General features: G+C 38.6%; 1 protein-coding gene across 1 annotated transcript in view; it reads left to right on the top strand.

Annotated features, from left to right (window-relative positions):
- The window catches only part of LOC126252297 (fatty acid synthase-like), a 338,172-nt gene extending 316,173 nt beyond the window's left edge, over nucleotides 1-21,999 (top strand). Inside the window, exons 32-33 of the mRNA XM_049953179.1 lie at nucleotides 9,341-9,583; nucleotides 21,605-21,999. Coding sequence (XP_049809136.1) covers nucleotides 9,341-9,583; nucleotides 21,605-21,748 — 387 coding nt within the window. The 3' untranslated portion in view covers nucleotides 21,749-21,999. The remainder of the gene's footprint in view (nucleotides 1-9,340; nucleotides 9,584-21,604) is intronic.
- Nucleotides 22,000-23,408: the final 1,409 nt, after the last annotated feature.

Genomic DNA, 23,408 nt, shown 5'->3' on the forward strand with positions numbered 1-23,408 from the left:
GTATAGGCGGAGGCTGTATACTGGCAACACACAATGTCCTGTTGCAGAGTATGCTCTACAATATGACAATCATGACATCAGTGCCTGTTTCACCACATGTGCCATCTGGATTGTTCCCCCCAGACACCAGTTTCTCATAACTCTAAAGGTAGGAACTAGCACTACATGTCCTTGTTTCTCACCAACCAATTTGTCTTAATTTATGTTAATTCCTTCTGTCTCAGCAGTTATTTGCTGTAACTACTCCTTTCTTCACTCCATTTTAGTTTTATACATCTTCCATTTCCTGACCTGTCTATTTTTCACCATTTCCCCTCCGAAATCTGTTACAATTTACTAAATGTTTTGCCCTTATTAACTTGTGCACAATGTTTTAGTAGTAATCTCTGTCTTGCATACTAACCTATCTTCCACCATTAACCACTCAGATTTTCAAATCTCATCCAGTGCAGTCCCCAACAGTCACTTTCATTCTCATCCTGTCTAGTAAGTCTCCCCTGACCCAGGATTCCAGGCGAGTTTTCTGAACTGTACCCCTTTTTCTAAACCTCTCCAGTCCTTTTCCTTCAGCCCTCTTCCTTCCCCATCAACTCTTCTGCCAGAGGAAGGAGCCACTGGCTCCGAAAGCTTGTAAAAGTTAAACTTTCTTCGGTTTGTGTTCTCCTGCCACCACTTGGCAAGTAGATCTTTTTATCTATCCATTTACATTATATCCTAAATGTAGTTTGTTTTTCCCAGCATGATGAAATCTATCAGCATGAGAATGCAGTGCGTCACAGAGCTTGTAGTGTATGTGCATGATTTTAGCAGCAGCAAGATGAGTTTGGCATACTCTCTAGGCCACCATACTTCCCAAATTCAAACCCGTTTGAAAATCTGTGGGACCACCACAATCAGGCTTTTGTGCCACAGATCCTCAACTGAGAAACCTAGCACAGTTGGCCTCAGCACTGGAGTAGCCATGGCTCCACCCCCCCCCCCCCCCCCTGTTTGTACCTTTCAGAACCTCATTCACTCCATTCCTGCATGTGTCACTTCTGTCCATGCCAGGAAGGTGGTTATTACAGTGTATATACTAGTTTTTTCCCCATGCCTTCACCTGCGTACATGTATGTCACATATAATGTGCATTTTTCTTGGTCCATCGTCACCTATTTTCTCACTCTGCCCATCACCTTCTCAGCTCCATATCTGTCCATCTCTTCCTCCCATTTCTCTCTGTCCATACCCTCCCCTCTTTCTGTCCTTCTTGTCATGCACCTTGTATTGCTGTCCATCTCCTCCTCCCTTTCCTCTCTGTCTTTACATCTCCTCCTGCACCCCTCTCTCCCTATTCATCCCATCCCAATTCCATCCCATCCCATCCCAATTCCCCCATAATTTTTACATAATCTGCCATGAGCCTTCTTAAAAAGTGGCACAATGATTCCCTTTTACCAGTCTTCAGGTGTCCTCCTTATTTTTCCATACTTTTCTCATGACTCGATAGTGCCATTGCAATCCAGACTTGCCAGATGTTCTCATCATCTTCACACTTACTTCATCCACTCCTACAATATAGTGAATACCATGTATATTGTGCAGCAACGCTGCATTCTCACGTAAAAAGTGCCTTTGTCATCTTTAATATCCATTATTATCAATTATTATATTTATTTAATATGCAAGTCTAACTTATTGACTAACCAATACAATCCACAGTAATGCCTCAGTGCCTCTGAAATATTTTATTCAGTGCTAAATGAATACATCATAAAACTACTCACATTAAGCAAACACGCTAATGTTTTCAATGAAATTCATTTCATTTATTAATCAGTTGATGCGAGGGAGGGGGGATTAAGGCTAAATTCACCTCAAGTAAGTACTTATAACAACAAAAACATTCAAATCCCAATAACCAACTAATGAAATAAACAAAAGTCTTGTCCATTCAGGCACAGATTACACAAGTACACTACATCTGCAAAGATTCTGTGAGTACTCTATAGAAGGTTAGAGAATAACCACCAGGGTCTGATTGTAAATATATCTTCAGTCTTTGGGTCCCATCAATCCATTAAACAATACAGTTCTCACTGTTAGATATCATGTATGTACATAACATAGGATGCATGATAAAGTATCAAGTCTCCATCCACATATCTATTCAATCTCATATTCTTTCTACAACAAAGCTTCAAATTTAATATGTACTTGAGTATCTTCACTTGTAGTTCTGCCATGTTGAACTACAGAAATTTTTATTTCAAAATCTTAAGTTGAAAACTCATTATAGCTTAAAGCTTCATTTAAATACTCATTTTCACTTGTACTTATATTACCAGAAAGTTCAAAGTCAGTACACATACAAATATCTTCATTAGTATATGTTTGATGAAATCCATAATCATTTCTTCCTTTTCATATTCTCTACAGCACAAGTATTTCTCATTCTGAGGTTTACAATTTCATAAACTTTAGTAAGTTCACCAGGATACAGAAATTCTCTTTTAAACACTATGTAAAACTAACTCAATGCCTTAAACCTATACTGGTAACTGTACTGTAATTTTTTTTTAAATTTAATTTTAGTCATGTCCGCCCAATCTTTGGGTACCACTACCTTAAAGTGCTTCGAAAAGGCAACAGGTTGTACCATCTGATGTCAACTTTAGAAATTCCTTCTGCTGCATCACAATATGTTTCAAAGAATTGGTGAGAGTGCTTATGAATTAAAGTTCCTCATGTACGTCTGATTCATCTACTTCTTTAAGTAGTCTTCCAAACTACTTAAAACATTCTTCTCACTATTTGCTTTAATAAATTTGCTATAGTCATGTCCATATTTTAGTTTTACTGTTTGATGAGTCTACTTGTGTAGATACTACTTCTAGGGCTGTCCTTCTGTATTAATATTATTTTTTAACTCTGCCTTACACGTTTTAATACTATTTCTCCATTTTTCCTCTTGAGTTTTAAGATTTTTAACAGTATTTGACAGTTCATCTAATGTTCTGAATTTCTCTACATCTTCAGCTATTTTCCATGTTGCCTCTAGTAATTGGCACCCAATGACAGCAGTCTCTACTCTTATGGATCTTGATGTCCTGTGATTTTGTTTTGAGACCAACACAAAGACTCAAAAGACTCAATTGTGTGTGTCTACACCACTTCATGAACAAACTACAAGAAAACATTTCCCACTTGGGACTGGTTCAGCTCACCTAATGAGTCACACTACTAACTGCAAATTGTGTAGCCTTTGCTGTATTCAGCTGACCAGCTACCATTCTGCAAAGTGAAGGTGTGCTGCTATTGTGTTGGTCAGCTGCCACAGAGTTGCTCTTGAAGATCACTGCTGCCCCATAGCCTCAGAATCAGCATACCAAAACCTTCCATTTCATCAACATAATGTTTCTTGACTAGAATCTTTACAGTTATTTCAACATCTGAATATTTCTTGTTCCTGGCCAGGATGATATGGTCAACTAATTTCATTTATGTCTTCTGATGTGATAATTCACTTATTAGGTTTGTACCAAATTGCCAATAACCTCTTAAGCATAAGAGTTATATTGGATGATAGTATAGTGTGTGTTCACCTACATCTTCTATGTTGTTTACTTCAGTTCCTCTAGGCAATGTCATATATTTCTCTGTTCTGCCTTGAAAATTCCTTCTTGTATCTCAAAAGCTCTCTTATTTCTATGCCTCTTATCTGCATCCTTCACCTTGGATGCAAACAGAAATGAAATAAAAGAGGAGTCTTGAGGTAAACTGCTCCAAACAGCTTCATTTACAAGCTGTCCACTGATGCCATTTGTAATAAATGTTAACTTCTTTAATCTTGATGGTCACATTTTCGGGCTTGATGCAATGAACCTGCTATGCAATGCTGCTGCTTCTGTCCATGTTACTTCATTTCCATTTGCAGAGGGTCGAGGGTAAGAGAGCACACAACTACTCCAACTCGCTGTGATATAACATATCCACTTTTAACAAACTCTTATATACACTCCTGGAAATTGAAATAAGAACACCGTGAATTCATTGTCCCAGGAAGGGGAAACTTTATTGACACATTCCTGGGGTCAGATACATCACATGATCACGCTGACAGAACCACAGGCACATAGACACAGGCAACAGAGCATGCACAATGTCGGCACTAGTACAGTGTATATCCACCTTTCGCAGCAATGCAGGCTGCTATTCTCCCATGGAGACGATCGTAGAGATGCTGGATGTAGTCCTGTGGAACGGCTTGCCATGCCATTTCCACCTGGCGCCTCAGTTGGACCAGTGTTCGTGCTGGACGTGCAGACCGCGTGAGACGACGCTTCATCCAGTCCCAAACATGCTCAATGGGGGACAGATCCGGAGATCTTGCTGGCCAGGGTAGTTGACTTACACCTTCTAGAGCACGTTGGGTGGCACGGGATACATGCGGACGTGCATTGTCCTGTTGGAACAGCAAGTTCCCTTGCCGGTCTAGGAATGGTAGAACGATGGGTTCGATGACGGTTTGGATGTACCGTGCACTATTCAGTGACCCCTCGACGATCACCAGTGGTGTACGGCCAGTGTAGGAGATCGCTCCCCACACCATGATGCCGGGTGTTGGCCCTGTGTGCCTCGGTCGTATGCAGTCCTGATTGTGGCGCTCACCTGCACGGCGCCAAACACGCATACGACCATCATTGGCACCAAGGCAGAAGCGATTCTTATCGCTGAAGACGACATGTCTCCATTCGTCCCTCCATTCACGCCTGTCGCGACACCACTGGAGGCGGGCTGCACGATGTTGGGGCGTGAGCGGAAGACGGCCTAACGGTGTGCGGGACCGTAGCCCAGCTTCATGAAGACGGTTGCGAATGGTCCTCGCCGATACCCCAGGAGCAACAGTGTCCCTAATTTGCTGGGAAGTGGCGGTGCGGTCCCCTACGGCACTGCGTAGGATCCTACGGTCATGGCGTGCATCCGTGCGTCGCTGTGGTCCGGTCCCAGGTCGACGGGCACGTGCACATTCCGCCGACCACTGGTGACAACATCGATGTACTGTGGAGACCTCACGCCCCACGTGTTGAGCAATTCGGCGGTACGTCCACCCGGCCTCCCGCATGCCCACTATACGCCCTCGCTCAAAGTCCGTCAACTGCACATACGGTTCACGTCCACGCTGTCGCGGCATGCTACCAGTGTTAAAGACTGCGATGGAGCTCCGTATGCCACGGCAAACTGGCTGACACTGACGGCGGCGGTGCACAAATGCTGCGCAGCTAGCGCCATTCGACGGCCACCACCGCGGTTCCTGGTGTGTCCGCTGTGCCGTGCGTGTGATCATTGCTTGTACAGCCCTCTCGCAGTGTCCGGAGCAAGTATGGTGGGTCTGACACACCGGTGTCAATGTGTTCTTTTTTCCATTTCCAGGAGTGTATTATGCTTCCTTCATAAAATAAGTACAGTTGCATGTTCACAGATTGCTGTGCTATTACTCTCATGTAGTTAGGCTTATAACAGAAGCTCTCATTTAAACATGTTATGACAGAATAGAGAATAGATTACAGACTATATCTTCTTCCATTTCTGGATGTGACCATTCTAGTGAATGCAACTTTTCTCCTTGAGTTCAAAGGCACCACCAAGCCATAACTTCAAAGCATAAACAGACCTCCACAGCAGGTGGAGATACACAATCACTAACACACCTTGCAGATATTCAGAGATCATTCTTCTTTTCACAGATCTGCACATACACCACAAAGGGGCCACACAGTCTGCTGCCCCTCACTTACTAACTACTTAAAATACTTCTTTAACACACACACATATTATGTCAGCTAAGAGATAATAGTGGAATATGTTATTCTGAAGAACCTCATGTTGCTCTACAACACAAGTCTCAGCTTGTGTGTGTGTGTGTGTGTGTGTGTGTGTGTGTGTGTGTGTGTGTGTGTGTTCGTGTTTCCTACTTCAGAAGTAGTACTTTGTGTGAAAGCTTAAATATTTTTGAATTTTTTTATTGTGCCTGTCTGTGACTCATTGTCTCCTGTATGTGGTGAGCAGCAGTCTGTCTTTTTCATGTTGATGTTAATCCATCCTGGACTTTCCATTGTTTGATAAACTATTTAACGCACAGTGAGAATGTACTTAATTAATTAGATAATAGATTAGAGGCTATGGGAATTTTCTGTGACCTGTCAAAAGCCTTTGACTGTGTGAATCACATTATTCTCTCAAGTAAATCAGAATATTATGGTGTCACCGGCAGTGGTGCAAAATGATTTGGGTCTTATCTAAGTAACAGAAACAAAGGGAGTCGTTGCAAAACACCAGTGCAGTAAACAGCCAGTCTTCATTTGGTTGGAAATTACTTGCAGTGGTGTTCCTCAAGGTTCAATCTTTGGTCCATTCCTTTTTTCTTGCATACTTCAATAACTTCTCATCTGTTACGTTGCTAGATGCCAAGTTTGTTTTGTTTCCACATGATACAAACATTGCAATAGGTAGCAAGTCAAGTACAGATTTATAAATGGCTGCTAATCAAATTTTCACTGACATTAATAAATGATTTAAAGCTAATTCACTCTCATTAAACTTTGAAAAGATCCACTATATGCAGTTCCCAACATGTGAGAGATCTCTTTCCACCATGTATACAACATATGAAATCATGCAGATTGAAGAGGTTGACTGTGTTACATTTATGGGATTACAACTCATAATAAATACAGTTGGGAAGGGCCATACCATAGAATTGCTGAAGTGGCTAAACAAGTCTGTTTTTGTAGTGAGAATGATGGCAGATGTAGGAGATATAAATATAAAAAAACTTGCTTACTTTGTTTACTTTCTTTCTATTATGTCATATGGGATCATATTCTGGGATACCTCAACAAACTGGGTAAAAGTTTTTAGTATGCAGAAGCATGTTAAGAATCATTTGTGGTGTAAATTCAAGAACATCATGTAGAAACCTGTTCAAGGAACTTTGCATTCCAATCACTGTTTCTCAGTATATTTAGTCCGTAATGAAATTTGTTGCAAGTAATATACCTCTACTTGCAACTAATAGCTCAATACATAGTATCAATACTAGGAATAAGAACAATCTGCATAAAGACCTACAATCACTACCTTTATCCAAAAACGGGGCCCAATATTCAAGAACAAACATTTTCAATAAATTGCCAGCAACCATTAAAAATTTGGTTTCACATAAAGTATAGTTTAAATAGAGTTTGAAAGACTTTTTTATAGGCAACTCCTTGTGCTCTATAGATGAATATCTTAACAGGGACTGTTAGACCAGCTTAAGTAAAAATGTCTTTAGATTTCAGTTTTGACAAAACTTGGTCACAACAGGCAAGATTGGGTATTTTGTGTATGATAAATTTATTAAAAGTGCATAACAGTATTTAATTCTGACTGTATTAATTCTGTAAATATTAGCAGTTCTAGTGTACTGTAATGTATTCACCTATTTTGACAATCTCCTAACAAATTATCATGGTAGTGAGTATTATATACAAGTGTTTTATGTTATGTATACTTTTTGAATTGTTCCACATCCATGAGAATCATCTCATTGTTTGGGTCTGTGGATCAAAAACTGAAACTAAACTAATCTAATAAATAAAAGAAAAGTGGACTAGCAAATCAGACAGAATGACAGTATGGGTAGTATTGTTAAATACAAGTTTAGGACTGTTGGAGTACCAAAGGGCAATAAGGCTGTTACCTTTTTACGAGCTGCAGATCAACATATTGCTTTGGATGCTCTTTATTCTTAGAGGTTATTAAGTAGTTGACTATCAGTGTTCCTTGGTTAGCTCAGCAGCAGTAATCTTCTTGTGAGTGTTCTATTTAATGTTACGTCAAATATGGTACGCAACCATACTAAACTGAGTTTAATCGCCTACAAGTGAAGACCACCTGGCAGGTGTTAGTTGTTCTAAAGTGCTTCCAAAGATTGAGCTTTGCTCATAGTTTGTCAAGTGGGTGACTTCTTGTAGTTGTGACCTTTCCTCACAATATCAGGAAGTTTTATGTTAGACTTCTGAAACAATGTTACATTCATATTAGCCAGTCTCAGTGCTTGACTGGTTACCAAGATAAATACATATTGTATAAGGGTTACTTTTCAGATAAGACCCACTTGTAAATGTGTGTGAGAGTGACTTGCAATCACAAAAGTGCATATGCAGCTCTGTTACCAGCAAGCTTCGAATGTGGTTAGATGCTATTTGCAGCTACATGTCCATTCACTGAGCTGTAGGAGTTCATGATGTTTAAGAAAATTGAATCACCCACTGAATGTGTTATTCTTGAGTGCATGAGACTCCGGTGGGACATACAAACCAGGTGACATGGTCTACTGTTTTTCGATGTGATGATGATCTGTGACAATGCAAGGCCGCGTGTTCTGCACAGACACATCATCTTATCACATCTTTTGGATGGGAACAAGCACCTTACAGTCCAGACCTTGAAAGGTGTTTCTTGGTAATCAACAGTTCAACAACAATAAAGAAGTGAAAACTGCGGTCATGGATTGGGGTTCTTTGCAGGCAGGAGATTTATTTGTTGCCAGAATTCAAAAATTAGTTTAGTGGTATGGCAAATGTTTGAACAACAATGGAAATTATTTATTAATGTAGATAAAAGTCTGTAGAATATGGACAAAAATATATTTCAGTGATGTTCACAATATTTTTCTTCTTATTAAAATGAACCTTATTTTAAAAATATCCTTTGTAAAATGTCCACAATTTGTGTTTTCATTCATAAGCAAGAAATTGTTATAGCTAACAACAAAATAATCTTCTGAATAATTTGTAGTCAGCCACTGTGGCCGAATAGTTCTAGATGCTTCAGTCCTGAACCGCGTTGCTGCTACAGTCGCAAGTTCGAATCCTGCCTCAAGCATGGATGTGTGTGATGACCTTAGGTTAGTTAGGTTTAAGTAGTTCTAAGTCTAGGGGACTGATGGCCTCATATGTTAAGTCCCATAGTGCTGAGAGCCATTTGAACCATTTGAATAATTTGTAAACACAACTATATGAAAAGGATAGGTTGGTGCTCACCACATACAGGAGGTATAGAGTGACAGACAGGCACACTGAATAAAGACTGCTAGATATTATTAACTATTGCACTAAGCAATTTGTCAGATGTAGACAAAACGCACAGACATTCACACATGCACAACTCACACACACAAAGCCACTGTCATTTCATGGTACTGAGGCCTGACTGGAAGTGCCTCCTCTGTGTGGTGAGTAGCAGTCTATCCTTTATACATTATTGTTTTTCCATCCCAGATTGCAACTAATGAGGATTTAAATTTTTGTTACAGCTGAAATCAAAACTATTTTCTCTGCCTGATTGGTGCGCACGACTTGAGTACTGTCTCCACCTTGTTGGTCCACACCACCCCAAAGATCTTCAGTCAGCTCTTGAGAACTGCTACTGGCTGATGAAAGCCATTAATGAATACAGAATTCCATCTGACAGAGGAGTGAAAGCACCTCTCCTGCTTGTAGCGGCAACTGATGGCATCATTAAACACAGAATAAACAAACGCTATAATTTTCAAAAGGTACGCTCCATTTTTAATTACAGTGGTAGTTGACTAACAATAACTAAACAAAATTTATGATTTTTATAGGAGTGTCCTCAGCTGATATTGAGATTTGAACACAAACAGGTGCCCTACACTCTTATATTTCTACACTTGGTACAAAACCTCATATATTCTATGTTTTTCTGCAAGCTGTTGATGTAGTGTCAAATTGTAATGCTTGCACCAGTCACACAATTTCTTGATACATATTTATTTTCACTTTTATGACTTTCTAAAAAAAATAGGTCAGTTTGTTTTCGAAGTATTAAGAAGAAAATGAAAATTTAAGTTTCCTAAAACTTGAATTATGTAATATTTTTCAACAACTGATTCTTCTGTTGTCTTAACATGTAGTGCAACAGTTCACAAAATGTGTAATGCATGTTCTAACAGTAAGGATACACTAATGGAAAAGGAGCTAGTGTATTTCAGCAGTAAACAAGAAATTGGAATACACCAAGACAGAAATTGAAATGGCATGCACAATTGTGTGGTCAGGACTCAGTGTGAAGGTTGGCATAAAGTTACGATCAGTGCGTATGTAAATTATTAGAGTTGCAATTCTCTGTGACAGGTAGAACGGACACCAGAGCGCATTAGTGTTGTTGATTTTTAGTGCTCTTACTAGGCTCGATGTGGTATATAATGGGCATGAACAGGGTCTGATGTTGAATGATCACCATGAAGGACATAAGGATGCTGCATATAAATACCTGACAAAGTTTGAAAGCAGCCTCATTGGTTATCTCCATTTGGGCATTGGTTGAATGGTGTGATATCCAGATTTGTGGAGCACTCAGATACGATAGTGGCCCGATGTTGCACTGCATGGGAACTTGAAGGCAGGTATACTCGTCATCAAAGTTCTGGTCAATGACATCTGAACACAACAAGGGAGGATCATTGTATTGTACACCACTTGTTATTAACAAAAGTATGATCATATATAGTATAAATTGAAATTTGTGACTGGGAGGGAGGATGGTAAGGAGAATGCAGTATGTTATCTCAGATGGGAGAGTCATCAATGGCTGTTGAAGTAATTTCAGGCATGCAGCAGGGATGTGTTTAGGACCCTTGCTATTGATTTGTACATTAATGACCAGGCATACAGTGTTAATAGCAGCAATGCTAAATTATGAACTTCACAAAACGACATATATGTGTCACAATTGAAATCTGTCAAATCATATAAATACCTGTGAGTAATAATTTATCAGTATATGAAATGGAATGACGATAGAGGCTCAGTCACAGGTAAAGCAGATGGCTGACAGAGTTGCTTGTAGGATATTGGGAAAGTGAAATCAGTCTACTAAGGAGATTGCTAAAAATACACCTGTACAAACTATCTTAGAATATCACTTATGTGTGTGGGACACATGCCACATATAGAACAAATAGCAGATACTGAATACATACAAAGTAGGGCAACATGGAAGGTCACATGGGAGATGTACAAGAACCTGAATTGGTATATGCTTGAAATCAGATGGCCAACTATCCTGTAAAAGTCTACTTACCATGTGTTAACTGAGGAACTGAGAGATATATTACAACACCTAAGTACATCTCCAATGGTGACCACAAATTCAAAATTAGACTACTCACAATGTGCACAGAAGCATTTGAGCAATTGTTCTTGCACTCCATATGTGAATCAAATAGGGGAAAAGCCCTAACATGTGGTACAATGGGTCTCACAGAGTTATTCACTCAAAGATGACATTATCAGAATGCTTGGATCATTAGCAAATAGTATAGCATGTCTAAATGTCAGCTTTGTGTTCATCTGACCTGTATATAATAGAAGGAATGAGGAACCAAGTAACAAGCCTTGTAGTACACCATATCAGACTGGGATTGTTAAGGACTGCACAGTACTCTGATGAATGTAGTACTACATTTCCTTTTTCAAAATGTATTTTAAGTTTTGTGCTCTGAATCATAGATACTTCATAGTATTACAATGACCATTCACACACTTAGTGTGCTACACAGGAACTGCTGATATTATTAGAGTGTGAAATTTTGATGCATTTGTTGTCAATCAAGACCTCACTTCAAGGGGTGTTACCTTGATTCCAAGGTAATGTACCTGAGAATATAGTTTTATAGACACCAGTGAATTCCTTTAGACAGTAATGGCTATGTCAAGAGTGCAGGTGGAAAACTCCTATGACACTGGAACTAAATGGCTCCTACCCTCTCAAAGAAGTATGTTATCAGTTTGAGTAGCGTAAGAATGTTCTGCATTAAATCAAATTAAACACAAGAGTAGTGCTTTGTATGTTTAAATTGTGGACCACTCTTGTACTTCTTCCTTTTCTCATTAATTTGCTATTGCAGCCATAAATGAGAACTAATATTTCTCAGCTTGTAGCAAACAACAAAACATTTCTCTACAAAACAGTTGCCATTATTGCTGCTGCTGCTTAACAGGAAGGTCAACAGTATTCAAGCTCAGTGCTATTAGAGAAGTGAGCCACTTGTGCTCTTCATTGAAAGCAACCAAGTCAATAGCAGTTGTCAGCTTGGATTTCATTTTCAAGTGTGTGGGGAGGGCATTATATATTTCACAGGTATACTGTACTGTTTTGTTTTGTCCCCGCACAACATTATTTCAAGTCTGCTTAAAATGCTATTGTTTTCAATAAAGATTGTGGGCTCCTGTTAGTGAAGGATGACAGCCAACACAAAGAATGCTGAAATACATCATCCAAAAGTGGGATCTGAGTCCAGGATCTGCAATGCTGATATTAAAGAGCAAACTTCACATGCAACATACGGATGGTACATTCCCATAGGCTGACAGTTCTTGGACTTTTGAATCAGATTAGTAACTAAGATGATGTGTGTGCACCACTTTAGACATCATAATTAAAGGTTTTTGTATTAATCTTTATTTTCAATATGATGTGTACACAGGACAGTCACGTATTAAATTTAGCAATATATCAACATCCTTTAACCCAAATACATAATGTGTCTTCACGACTTAACTTGCAAGTACGTGTAGAAGGAATACACACAGGTTTCTTGACAGCGACAGATGAACTAGAACTAGCAGTAAATGACCACACAGTCTCAGAGAACATTAAAGTCTTGTAGGCTACAACATTTCAGGGAAGAAAGTTTTCCAGAGTGGTAATTCTGGCAGTGTTATTCTTATCAACTCAAACAATGGCAGTAACCACATTCTGACCACCATGAACATTATTGCTGCTCAAAGCAAAATCAAATTTCACATCACAATAGACAGAAGGACAATGAAGCAGGTACTGATAAGTGGTAGTAGAAAACTCAATGTTACACCTGATTTCTATATTATAAATTTCTTATTAGACAGTAGGAAACCACTTATACACTTAATGAACATTTTGGGGTGGCATCTCACTGACTGAGTACCTATGTGGCTGTGTGGCTACTTATATGACAATGCACAATCTGGGTGAGGTAAGTCACTGATAACAGTTTTCTAATAATTTCAGCCACTACAAACTGCTACTATCCTGAATGGGTGTATAAAGAAAACACCTACACACTAGTGTGGCAGTGACAACACTTTGCAATGGCATTTTGTTGATGAATATTGATATTCATTGTGACCACTGTAGCTATTGTTCATATAGATAACAATAATATTGCCACAATTATTTCTTTGGAAAACTTTCTTCAACATGAGATTGTTGCTTACAAGACTTTAATGTTGTCGGAGACTGTGTAGCTGTGTTCTGCTACTGCAGGGGCATATGTTTCTGTTGTATTCTTACTTCACATAGTTGCAAATTAAGTCTTTATTATATGTATTTGGAGTGAAGGCTATGCTGATATTGCTAAATTTAGATTAATTGGTGATTGTACTGTGCGTGCATTTTAATAAATTAAATTATACATTGGTCTTGTCGAAAGATGAGAAGTGGTTTATTCTTTAGTAGCCACACAGGGTGCTCACTGCAGCATCCTGTCCTCTGTGGCTCCCACTGGGTGCTCAGTAGATGTGTAAGCTGTTTATAATGTCTACAGGTGGTGTCCTACCATCTACAAACAACTTTGTGATGAAGCACTCAGATATAATATTGCTAAGACTACTGCTACTGTTACATGGCCTTGATGTCTATAACGGGGTAAATTTTTATTTTGCATTCATGAATACTGATGTCAGTGGTGACCGCAGTTTGGTTATTGCAGCTATTGTTCACGTAGATAAGAGATGTCACCCTAGTATGTTCATCATGTATACAGGTGGCATCCTGCTGTCTGCAAACAACTTTATGATGTAGGAACCAAGTATAACATTGCTACTACTGCTCATTAACACACATGTCATAGTAGATGCCAGGACGAAGGTGGAGTGAAAAGCAAAGACAGGGGTAGATATTAGTAGGGTATGGAAATGCAAATAGAATGTGTGCTGGACTGGCATCTGGTATTCAACAATTTAAATATATAATTAATCAGTTTGACCATATTCACTTAAGTTGTTATGCTACAATAATTAAGTGCAGAAAACTGTTTTGACACTAGTAACTGTATAACTTATGTTTATTGCCTATCTGGTCCTACTGTGTGAACACTGAAATGGTTCACATGTTTCCGGTTTATTGCTACTGTATAAAATCATCTGTGATTTACAGCCCATGTTGTTAGGCACCGTTCAGTATTTCCTGATGCTTTTTAGTTGCAACATTGTCACAATGCAGAACACAGAAATTCAGGAAGTGTACAAATGTAGCATCAGTTTTATGATTTGCAACATTGTCTCACTTTCAAAGGAGTCAAAAGATATTGTGGTAGGTGAAGTGGGCAAGGACAGAAAGGAGGAGGAAAGGTTGGAGGGAAGAGTGGATGATACATGGAAAGGGGGCAACAAAGCAAGTAGGTTTGAAACGTGGCACCAGTGAGCTCCCCCCCCCCTCCATCCCCCCACCCCCATCTTCCATCTTCCACCACCACCACCACCACCACCAACACTAACACTGTCCCCACCTCTGGTGCAGACTGGGTGAGCTGCATAGCTGCATGTGGCACATAGTAAAGTGGGGGAGTGGATTGGGAGGGGTGACAAAACAGAGGAAGAGGGAGAGTGTGGAGAGGAGGGTGTGGGGTTGCCTGTAGCCTAGCTTCCCATGTGAAAGACACAACCACTACCTTTATTGCCTCTCAACCATCCTCATCCCAGTTCAACTTTATGGCTGCTTCACAATGTGTGCCTTGTGGATCCACCTACCCAATAGTAACTTCTATGGATTACATAGATGGGAATTCTCATTTCAACGCATCTTCCGATCAATCTTCCTGACCTCAATCTCCTCTTGCCCTATCCTACCATTATCTCCACCCCCGCCCCCCCACCCCCACCCCACCCTTTTGCCATTACTTCATCATTTTACACTCACACCCTCCTCTCTGTGGTCTCTCTTTTCCTGTCCATTGTTTCCCCTTTGCAATCCAGCCCTCCAAATCATTTGCACCACTTGCAATACACTATTTGTGCCAGAGCAAGCTTTCTGGTGCCACACCCATATCCTGTGTACTTGTTACTTCTGCCTCCCAGCTGTCAGTCATTCATTCAACCCTCCAAACCTCCCTCCCTTCCTTTTTCCCCTCATCCGCTCTATGCCACACAGTGCCTATCCCCAGATGAGCAGCAGTGTGGATAGAATGTAGTCAGCTGAGACAATGTAGATAAATTTGTGTGCATTTGTATCAATATACTCAAAAGACTATGTTAACTTAAACACTGAGTGAGGTACCACAATATTTAGCACACTGGCCTTGCATTCAGGAGGACGATGGTTCAAACCTACATCCGGCAATCCTGATTCAGGTTTTCTGTGATTTCCCTAAACCGCTTCAGGCAAATGCCAAGATGGTTCCTATGAAAGTGCGTGGCCAACTTCCTTCCCCATCCTTCCTCAATCCAGGATGGATGATCTCCCATAAATCAACCAACCTACCAACCAAACTTAAACAGAAGCAGAACTGAAATTAATAATCTGTGGGTACTTATTTGTGATCATTGACTGGAAATTATGAGGAAAATTTCAATATTTCTTGAGCTGCTACATGTCACCTTTAATAATATGTGCTGCTGCCAACAAACAATATAAGAGCATTTTTATTCTTAAAATTTAACTGTGGGACAATGAAAGGTAATACATGCCATGACAAAAATCTTCAGTCATTTATTCAGTTATACAAACTGACATGTACATAGTGAAGTTTAAGTTGGAAATTATTCATTCATTCTTTCATTTTATACATACACTACGTGATCAAAAGTATCCAGAAACCCCCCAAAACATACAGTTTTCATATTAGGTGCATTGTCTGCCACCTACTGCTAGGTACTGCATATCAGCAACCTCAGTAATCATTAGACATCGTGAGACAGCAGAATTGGGCACTCCATGGAACTCACAGACTTCGAACGTGGTCAGGTGATTGGGTGTAATTTGTGTCATATGTCTGTACTCAAGATCCCCACACTCATAAGCATCCCTAGGTCCACTGTTCCCAATGTGATAGTGAAGGGGAACCATAAAGGGACATGTCCAGCACAAAAGTGTACAGGCCAACCTCGTCTGTTGACTGACAGAGACCAGCGGCAGTTGAAGAGGGTCATAATGTGTAATAGGCAGACATCTATCCAGACCATCACACAGTAATTACAAATTGCATCAGGATCCACTGAAAGTACTATGACAGTTAGGTGGGAGGTGAGAAAACTTTGGTTTCATGGTCGAGCGGCTGCTCATAAGCTACTCATCATAAATGCCAAATGACACCTTGCTTGGTGTAAGGAGCTTCAACATTGGACAATTGAACAGTGGAAAAATGTTGTGTGGAGTGACAAATCATGGTACACAATGTGGCGATCTGATGGCAGGGTGTGGGTATGGCGAATGCCCAGTGAATGTCATCTGCCAGCATGTGTAGTGCCAACAGTAAAATTCGGAGGTGGTGGTGTTATGATGTGGTCATGTTTTTCATGGAGGGGGCTTCCACCACTTGTTATTTTGCATGGCACTACCACAGCACAGGCCTACATTAATGTCTTAAGCACCTTCTTGCTTCCCACTGTTGAGAGCAATTCAGGGATGGCGATTGCATCTTTTAACATGATCGAGCATATGATGTAATGCATGTCCTGTGGTGGAGTGGTTACATGACAATAACATGAGCCTGCTTAGGGTCCTGACCTGAATCCTATGGAACACCTTAGGGATGTTTTGGAACACCGACTTCTTGTCAGGCCTCACCGACCAACATCGATACCTTTCCTCAGTGCAGCACTCAATGAAGAATGGGCTGCCATTTCCCAAGAAACCTTCCAGCAGCTGATTGAACGTATGCCTGTGAAAGTGGAAGCTGTCATCAAGGCATTACCTGGAGGGCACCATGAACTTGTAAGTCATTTTCAGCCAGGTGTCCGGATACTTTTGATCATATAGTGTACAGACATACATTGTGTTCAATAAATTCCATAATGAAGGAGAGCCTTTAGCAATGTGAAATGAGTCAAGTTTGTCTTCCATGTAGGAATTATGCCTTTGACACCATAACATTTTAGTTTAGCTAGTAGAATATTGTAATCTACACAACTGTAGTCCATGGCAAGATCATAGAAAATTCCATTGAACCAGAATTGAGTCTGATAAATGATAAAAAAATGCTTTCACTGAGGAGATGTCTTTATGGAAGTGAAACTGAGCTGTTTTTGAAATGTTATTGTTACGACATTGTTCTTAATACTCTGTTATAAGCTATATTCTAAAACAATTATGAGAACAAATAAAGGTGAGAGATGGATTCATAATTAGATATCACTAGTTTATAGCCACTTTTGTGAATAGGGGATATTAGCACTAGCTTCAGTCTTTCTGGAAGTACACCTTGACTCACTGACTTATTACGGAGATAATTAAAGTAGATGCTACTAACACCCAAGCCTCCAGATATCACATACTCAGATAGGTACCAAACATTGTAAATAGAGTATCAACCAAAACACCAGTTGAGTTCATGCTATGTACTGTTCTTCAGTAGAACAGGGGTAAATGGTAATTAAAAGTGTCACCAGTGCTACGTAGCACAGGTCAAGTATATCAGTGAGTGACAGTTTCGTTGCAGATCTCATGCGGGTGAGTTGGTAGTGTGTGAGACTGTCACACCAGAGGCTGCATGTTCAAACCCCAGTGATGACAATTTGTTTTTATTTATGCATGAAACTGTTATATGGGAGAACATTTCCTGGACATGTGAAAAGGCTTTGCGGAGTTTGTAGCAATGTTCTTTTGGCAGTCTGCTTTTGCTTTGTTAGTTGAAAAGCAAACTTATAGAGTACATTAGTATAGATAAGTGTGATGTTCTGCCAGACATGAGTGACAGAACAGAGACCACTCATGATGAAGCAGCCAGTGCATTTGTAGTTTCACAGAATAAACATAAACAATCAGAACAGTAGAATATAGAAACAATTGCATCACACATGCAGAAGTATTAATAGTCCTGTACAACACTTTCACACATAATGCAATAAAAAAAGTCACCATTGGGATTTGAACCCAGGATCTTTGGTATGACAATCTAACACACTATCAACTTCCTAAATGCATTAGTTATTTACAGTTATGATTTTCCTGTGCTCCATAGAATTCAAGTTTTGGTTGATACTCCATCAACATACATTGGGTACAGATCTGAGTATCTGACTTCTGTAGGTTTGGGTGTAAGTCAACATGAGATTTTAGTACTTTGGTTGAAATACCATCACTTACACAAAGAGGTACAATTTTTCTGTGATTTAATGATTTTGGCAATCTCTCTAGCAGATAATTTGTCAAAATTGATGCCTGATGGTGGAGTATACCTGAGAAAGTTAATGGATGTGTTTTTAGTGCTATATTTTCCACCTGTTTTCTTTTACTGTTAGGAGACTGTGTTGAATTTAGTAGCCAATCAAGTGAGTTAGCATCATATGCTTTGCTGCTACTTTCATTAGGGAGTTAAATATCATTTGCCTTACTAAGGTTATTCATCTCATGCCTAAAAATGCTCCAATTTGCCTTACTGAGTTTATTCATTCTACATCTAGTAATGTTCCTTTACCTTTGCTTTGTTATTGGAATTTTGAATTGTTAGTGCATATGCAGGGTTTTTGCTTTTTTTGATGACAAGTAAAGAATTTTGTAACATCATTTCTGGAGTGCATGTTTAAGTCTTAATTAGGGATAGCTGATTTCATTCTCTCTCTTTCTCAAAAAAAAAAAAAAAAAAAAAAAAAAAAAAAAAAAAGAAGGAAGAAAGCTCTCTTATTGGCAATAGATTTTTTAACCTCAACTATTAGCCTCCTTTTATCCCAGCATCCATTACAATTATTCCTGACTGACTGTAGAAGGAAATTGGATTCATAGTATTATAAGAATATTTTTGGAAAGACCTGGATTTATCATATACTATGTTCCCTTAGCAAACTTCTTCCCAATGTTCATCCGTCAAATACCTTCCGAAAAGTGTGACTGAGTCAGAATTTACAGTTCTGTGAAACTGTTCTTTTGTTTTCTCAGCTAGATCTGATTCATGGAAGTGTTTCATTGCTTATGATTAGGCAAACCATTTCTTTTGGGGCTCACAAAATAAATTATCAACTGCTGTTATGCTATGTCCTTCTGTTCTTGTTGAGAATATTACTATGTGTAGAAAACCAAAGCTGAACATCAATAATTGTAAGTGAACTTCATTTGTACAATAAGCTCTCTCTAATCTGGCCAGTCCTTACCTATATGGGTGCTGGAGTAGTGGAAGTGCCAGATTATTGATAGTTCTGAAATTTAATTTAAACTCATATGGATTATACTTTAACATACCCAAAGATATATTCATCTCATAGAAAACTTTGTTCTTGAGTGTGTACATATACAGTAGTATTGCTCACTCTGAAGCACGTCCTGAACTTTTAGTTGGCGCAATGATGGTATGTGACTAATGATGATACGTGTCTCCAACCACTCACAACCACTTTACAAGCATTACATCAGTACTGCATGTATCTGGTTGTTGCATAATGTTCTCCAGGAAGATGTCTGCAGCTTCAGCACCAGCAGCGTGAGACATCTTCATGATCTCTCTTCCTGTTTTGCTTCCCCTTTTAGTCATTACTTTTCTGCACACTTTCAATTATTTCTTCAGCTGTTAAAATTTTGTGTAACCGACAGTTTTTCCTATTCAGCCACTTAGCAACATATTCTTCATCAGTTTCTCTTCCTCTTGGAATGTATAGCATTGTTTAACATTAAATGAAATATCAACATTGTTGCACATGATGATTCATTTCTGCTTGATAAACAAGAGGCTGGATTAGACCCAGATTACTGAGAAGTTGAACTACTGAGAGCTGAATTAGTGAGAGTTTAGTGTACTACCCAAGTTTAAATCAGTGTTAAAATCTCTACATACAGTGATGTACCGTGGATGCAGGAAGGTACATGATTTTAGGGGTGATAGTCTTGGTGATTCTGAATGAAAGACTTCCAATGAACACCTGTATGGCAGCCACACAGTACCTCACTCAAACATATCCTGCACACTGGATAAGTCACCATGAAGTCATTTCTTGGCCACCGAGGTCACCCGAAGTGAAATGAGCATTGAAATAATCAGTAAAGGCAACACTACATAGCCTAATATTGCTTTGTATTCGCATGTAAGTACTGGTGAAGAAGGACATGATGCCGCCCAGGTACTCAAGTAACATGAGTGAGCTCAAATCCGCTACACACCAGCTGCCTATAACAGCTGTAAAATGCAATGCAGTTGATGGTGTACATTTTGAACATCTTTTGTGAGGAAATGAATAGAATTAAACAAAGCATTAGATCAATACTTTTCATTTACTATCATCTGCATTTGTTGTGTTCCCCATTGTTTTAATTAGTTTTCTCGGAAACTGTTAATAACAGGACATATGTTCATATGGTGTTTTTTGTTCAGAATTGCTAATGGTATCATCCCTCAAAGCATGTACATGTGCTCGTGATTCACTCTATATGTATCTATTAAGTTTTATTATTACTGTCTCTAATTGAGTAATGGAGTTTAATACATAAATGTGTGTCTGCACACTCTCTGAAAGTAAACAGTACCATGTCAGACAGTGTCACACTGTCATACATGTTAGTCATTGTAACACCGCAGTATGCCAAAAAGGTGTATATCATGCAGGAACAAAACTATACAACAGATTATCAAAACATAAAATCTCGTCCTGAACTACAAAACTTTAAAAAGTCTGTGGCAACTTATTAACTGCAAAACTGATGCCGTTCAATCTCATAGTGTGTTATGCAAGAAAAAATTTAATTCATGCTTTTAATTGTAGAAACAAGTTATAAATGTATAGTAGTTAATGAAATTTCTAAGTATTAACATTATGGATCCAATTTTTTATAAAAATTTACATGACATATGTTTGATAGTTGTAAAACCAAGAGCTATCTTGTGTACAATATATGTATTGAAAAAGAGATTTATATGGACATATAAATAAGTAAACTGTACATGTTTCATCTAGACACATATTTCTACAGCTGCACTATATAGTTCAGTTTGTTGGAAGCAGACATAAAGGAAACATGGACAGAAAATTAGCCTGTGATGGATCTTTACATTTGCACTACCATTCACCTATGCAGTCAAGGCATGCACATTACTTTGAGCCTTGTACTTACACAATGGTTTGTCTCGTGCTGCCAGAGAGTACCACATGCTGCCCATAAAAACTTATCCATACAATTCATCTATGCCTTATTATTGAATAAAGCCACCTGATTATGGAGATGTACTTCTCCAAAATCCATAGTGGAAAAAGCAATAAACTTAACTGGTTACAGTATTTGTATTTTCAGTTGATATTCATACTTAAACCTAATATTTTCATGAAAAGATATTAAACCATTGTCAGATAATTAATATTTTTTTTTTCTTTAATGACAGCTAACCACTGGACCTTTTGATATAAAATACGTAGAAGGCAACCATACAACATTTTTGCAAGGTCCAGAGAGATGTAAAGCAGTAGCTGATAACATTAATGAATGGTTAGAAGAACACAGGTCTCTGCTACCAGATGGTTTTTGACAATAAACTGTGAAACAGGGGCATATAAATGCATTAGGCAAATACTTTTCTTTTGCTCACATAATTGGCATGTGTAATACATGCATCACCTACAGATCTTTTTTATTGGTGTTATATCATGTTTATTATTTATGATATTATGTTGGATGTACTGGAAAATATAAGGATAATTATTATTACTGTCATTATATTACCCATTCCTATAATGTACTAGAAATATTATAAAATTGTATTGCACTGAAATAGAAAACTGTATTAATAATTTTATATCACATGAATTATCAGTAAAAATATGTGTTGATGTAAATGTATAACAGATTTCTTCTAACAGTTCATGTAATTAAACGTGAAGAGATCATACTGAAGAATGTATTCATTTTTAATAGCTGTAGTTCTAATTACAAGTCACAATCAAAATTACAGTTTCAATAATTTATGTTGATTATGTTCAATACAGCAGTATATAAATGGATTTTTCCACTATTGTTGGTTACTGATCATTTATATGAAATGATGAAATTCCTCTTGAAATCCTGGACTAAAGAAGGAATAATTAGCCTTTGAGTTTTACATCATAAGTGTTTCAGTAGCAAAACTGCCTTTAAGAAAGTATTTTGGTAATTTATCCTAATGTAGTTTAAAGGAAACAACTTAACTTCTCCCTGTGTCATATTTTACTCTGTCGTCTTTGGAGTTGAAATTGATCCATTTATAATGGTTAGATTATGAGCTATCTCTAAGAACGTACAATGTGATTTTGAGGAAGGGAGATGCACCATATAGTGAAAGAACAGAAAGCTCTTTGTTAGGTGTTGTGTCAGTATATACTTGGCAAATTCTATCCCTTGCAGTTTCTAGTGTAACCTGTATAAATCTGACCTAGGGATAATGAGATAGACATGAATCTAGGTCTTCATGATTTAAGGTCATCCAGTTAAAATGGAGGCAAAAAGGAGTGTGTGTATGTGAATGTAATGCACCTAAGTGTTGTTTAAAAAAGAGCCATATATTTGAGATAGTATTGGTCAAAACTAGATGTAAAGCTCCTATAATGACATGTCCACAAACCAATACCTTTTGAGACATGGGTCAGTCTGACCTTTCATTTTCATCTGTCTGTTAAACAGTAGTGCAGCAGTGCTGCAATTGGTTTCCATTCATCCTGACACATCCTTCAGCCCATCATCCCAGTGAATCATGCTTTCTTTTCTCTATTTGGGTTGTGTCACGTGCACTGATCACACACTCCTTTAACATCTGCACATTGTCAATGGGTTCAGCATACACCAATGCTTTTAAATATACCCAGAGCCATAAATCCAACAGATTCAGGTCCAGTGAATGGAGAGGCAATGTTACAGGACCTCCTCAATGAATAGATTGCCCTGAAACATTGTGGTGAGATATTGTCACACGAGTTGTAGAAAATGGTTGGTGCCCCATTATGTGTAAACCATGATCATTGCCTTTCTACAATAGTAACATTCTCCAATAGTGGTGGTAATTCTTTGTGCAGCTTGCTGCAATAGTAAGGTGGCCTACACTACCGAATACAACGTACTTGCTTCAAATATAATATCCCTATCTTAACAGGTATCACTTTCTGGACATAAAATTACTGGGACTTTTCTTCTAGTTTTACTAATACTACCTCTTGTAG

Source organism: Schistocerca nitens, chromosome 4 (assembly GCF_023898315.1).
Source record: "Schistocerca nitens isolate TAMUIC-IGC-003100 chromosome 4, iqSchNite1.1, whole genome shotgun sequence".
NCBI lineage: Eukaryota > Metazoa > Arthropoda > Insecta > Orthoptera > Acrididae > Schistocerca > Schistocerca nitens.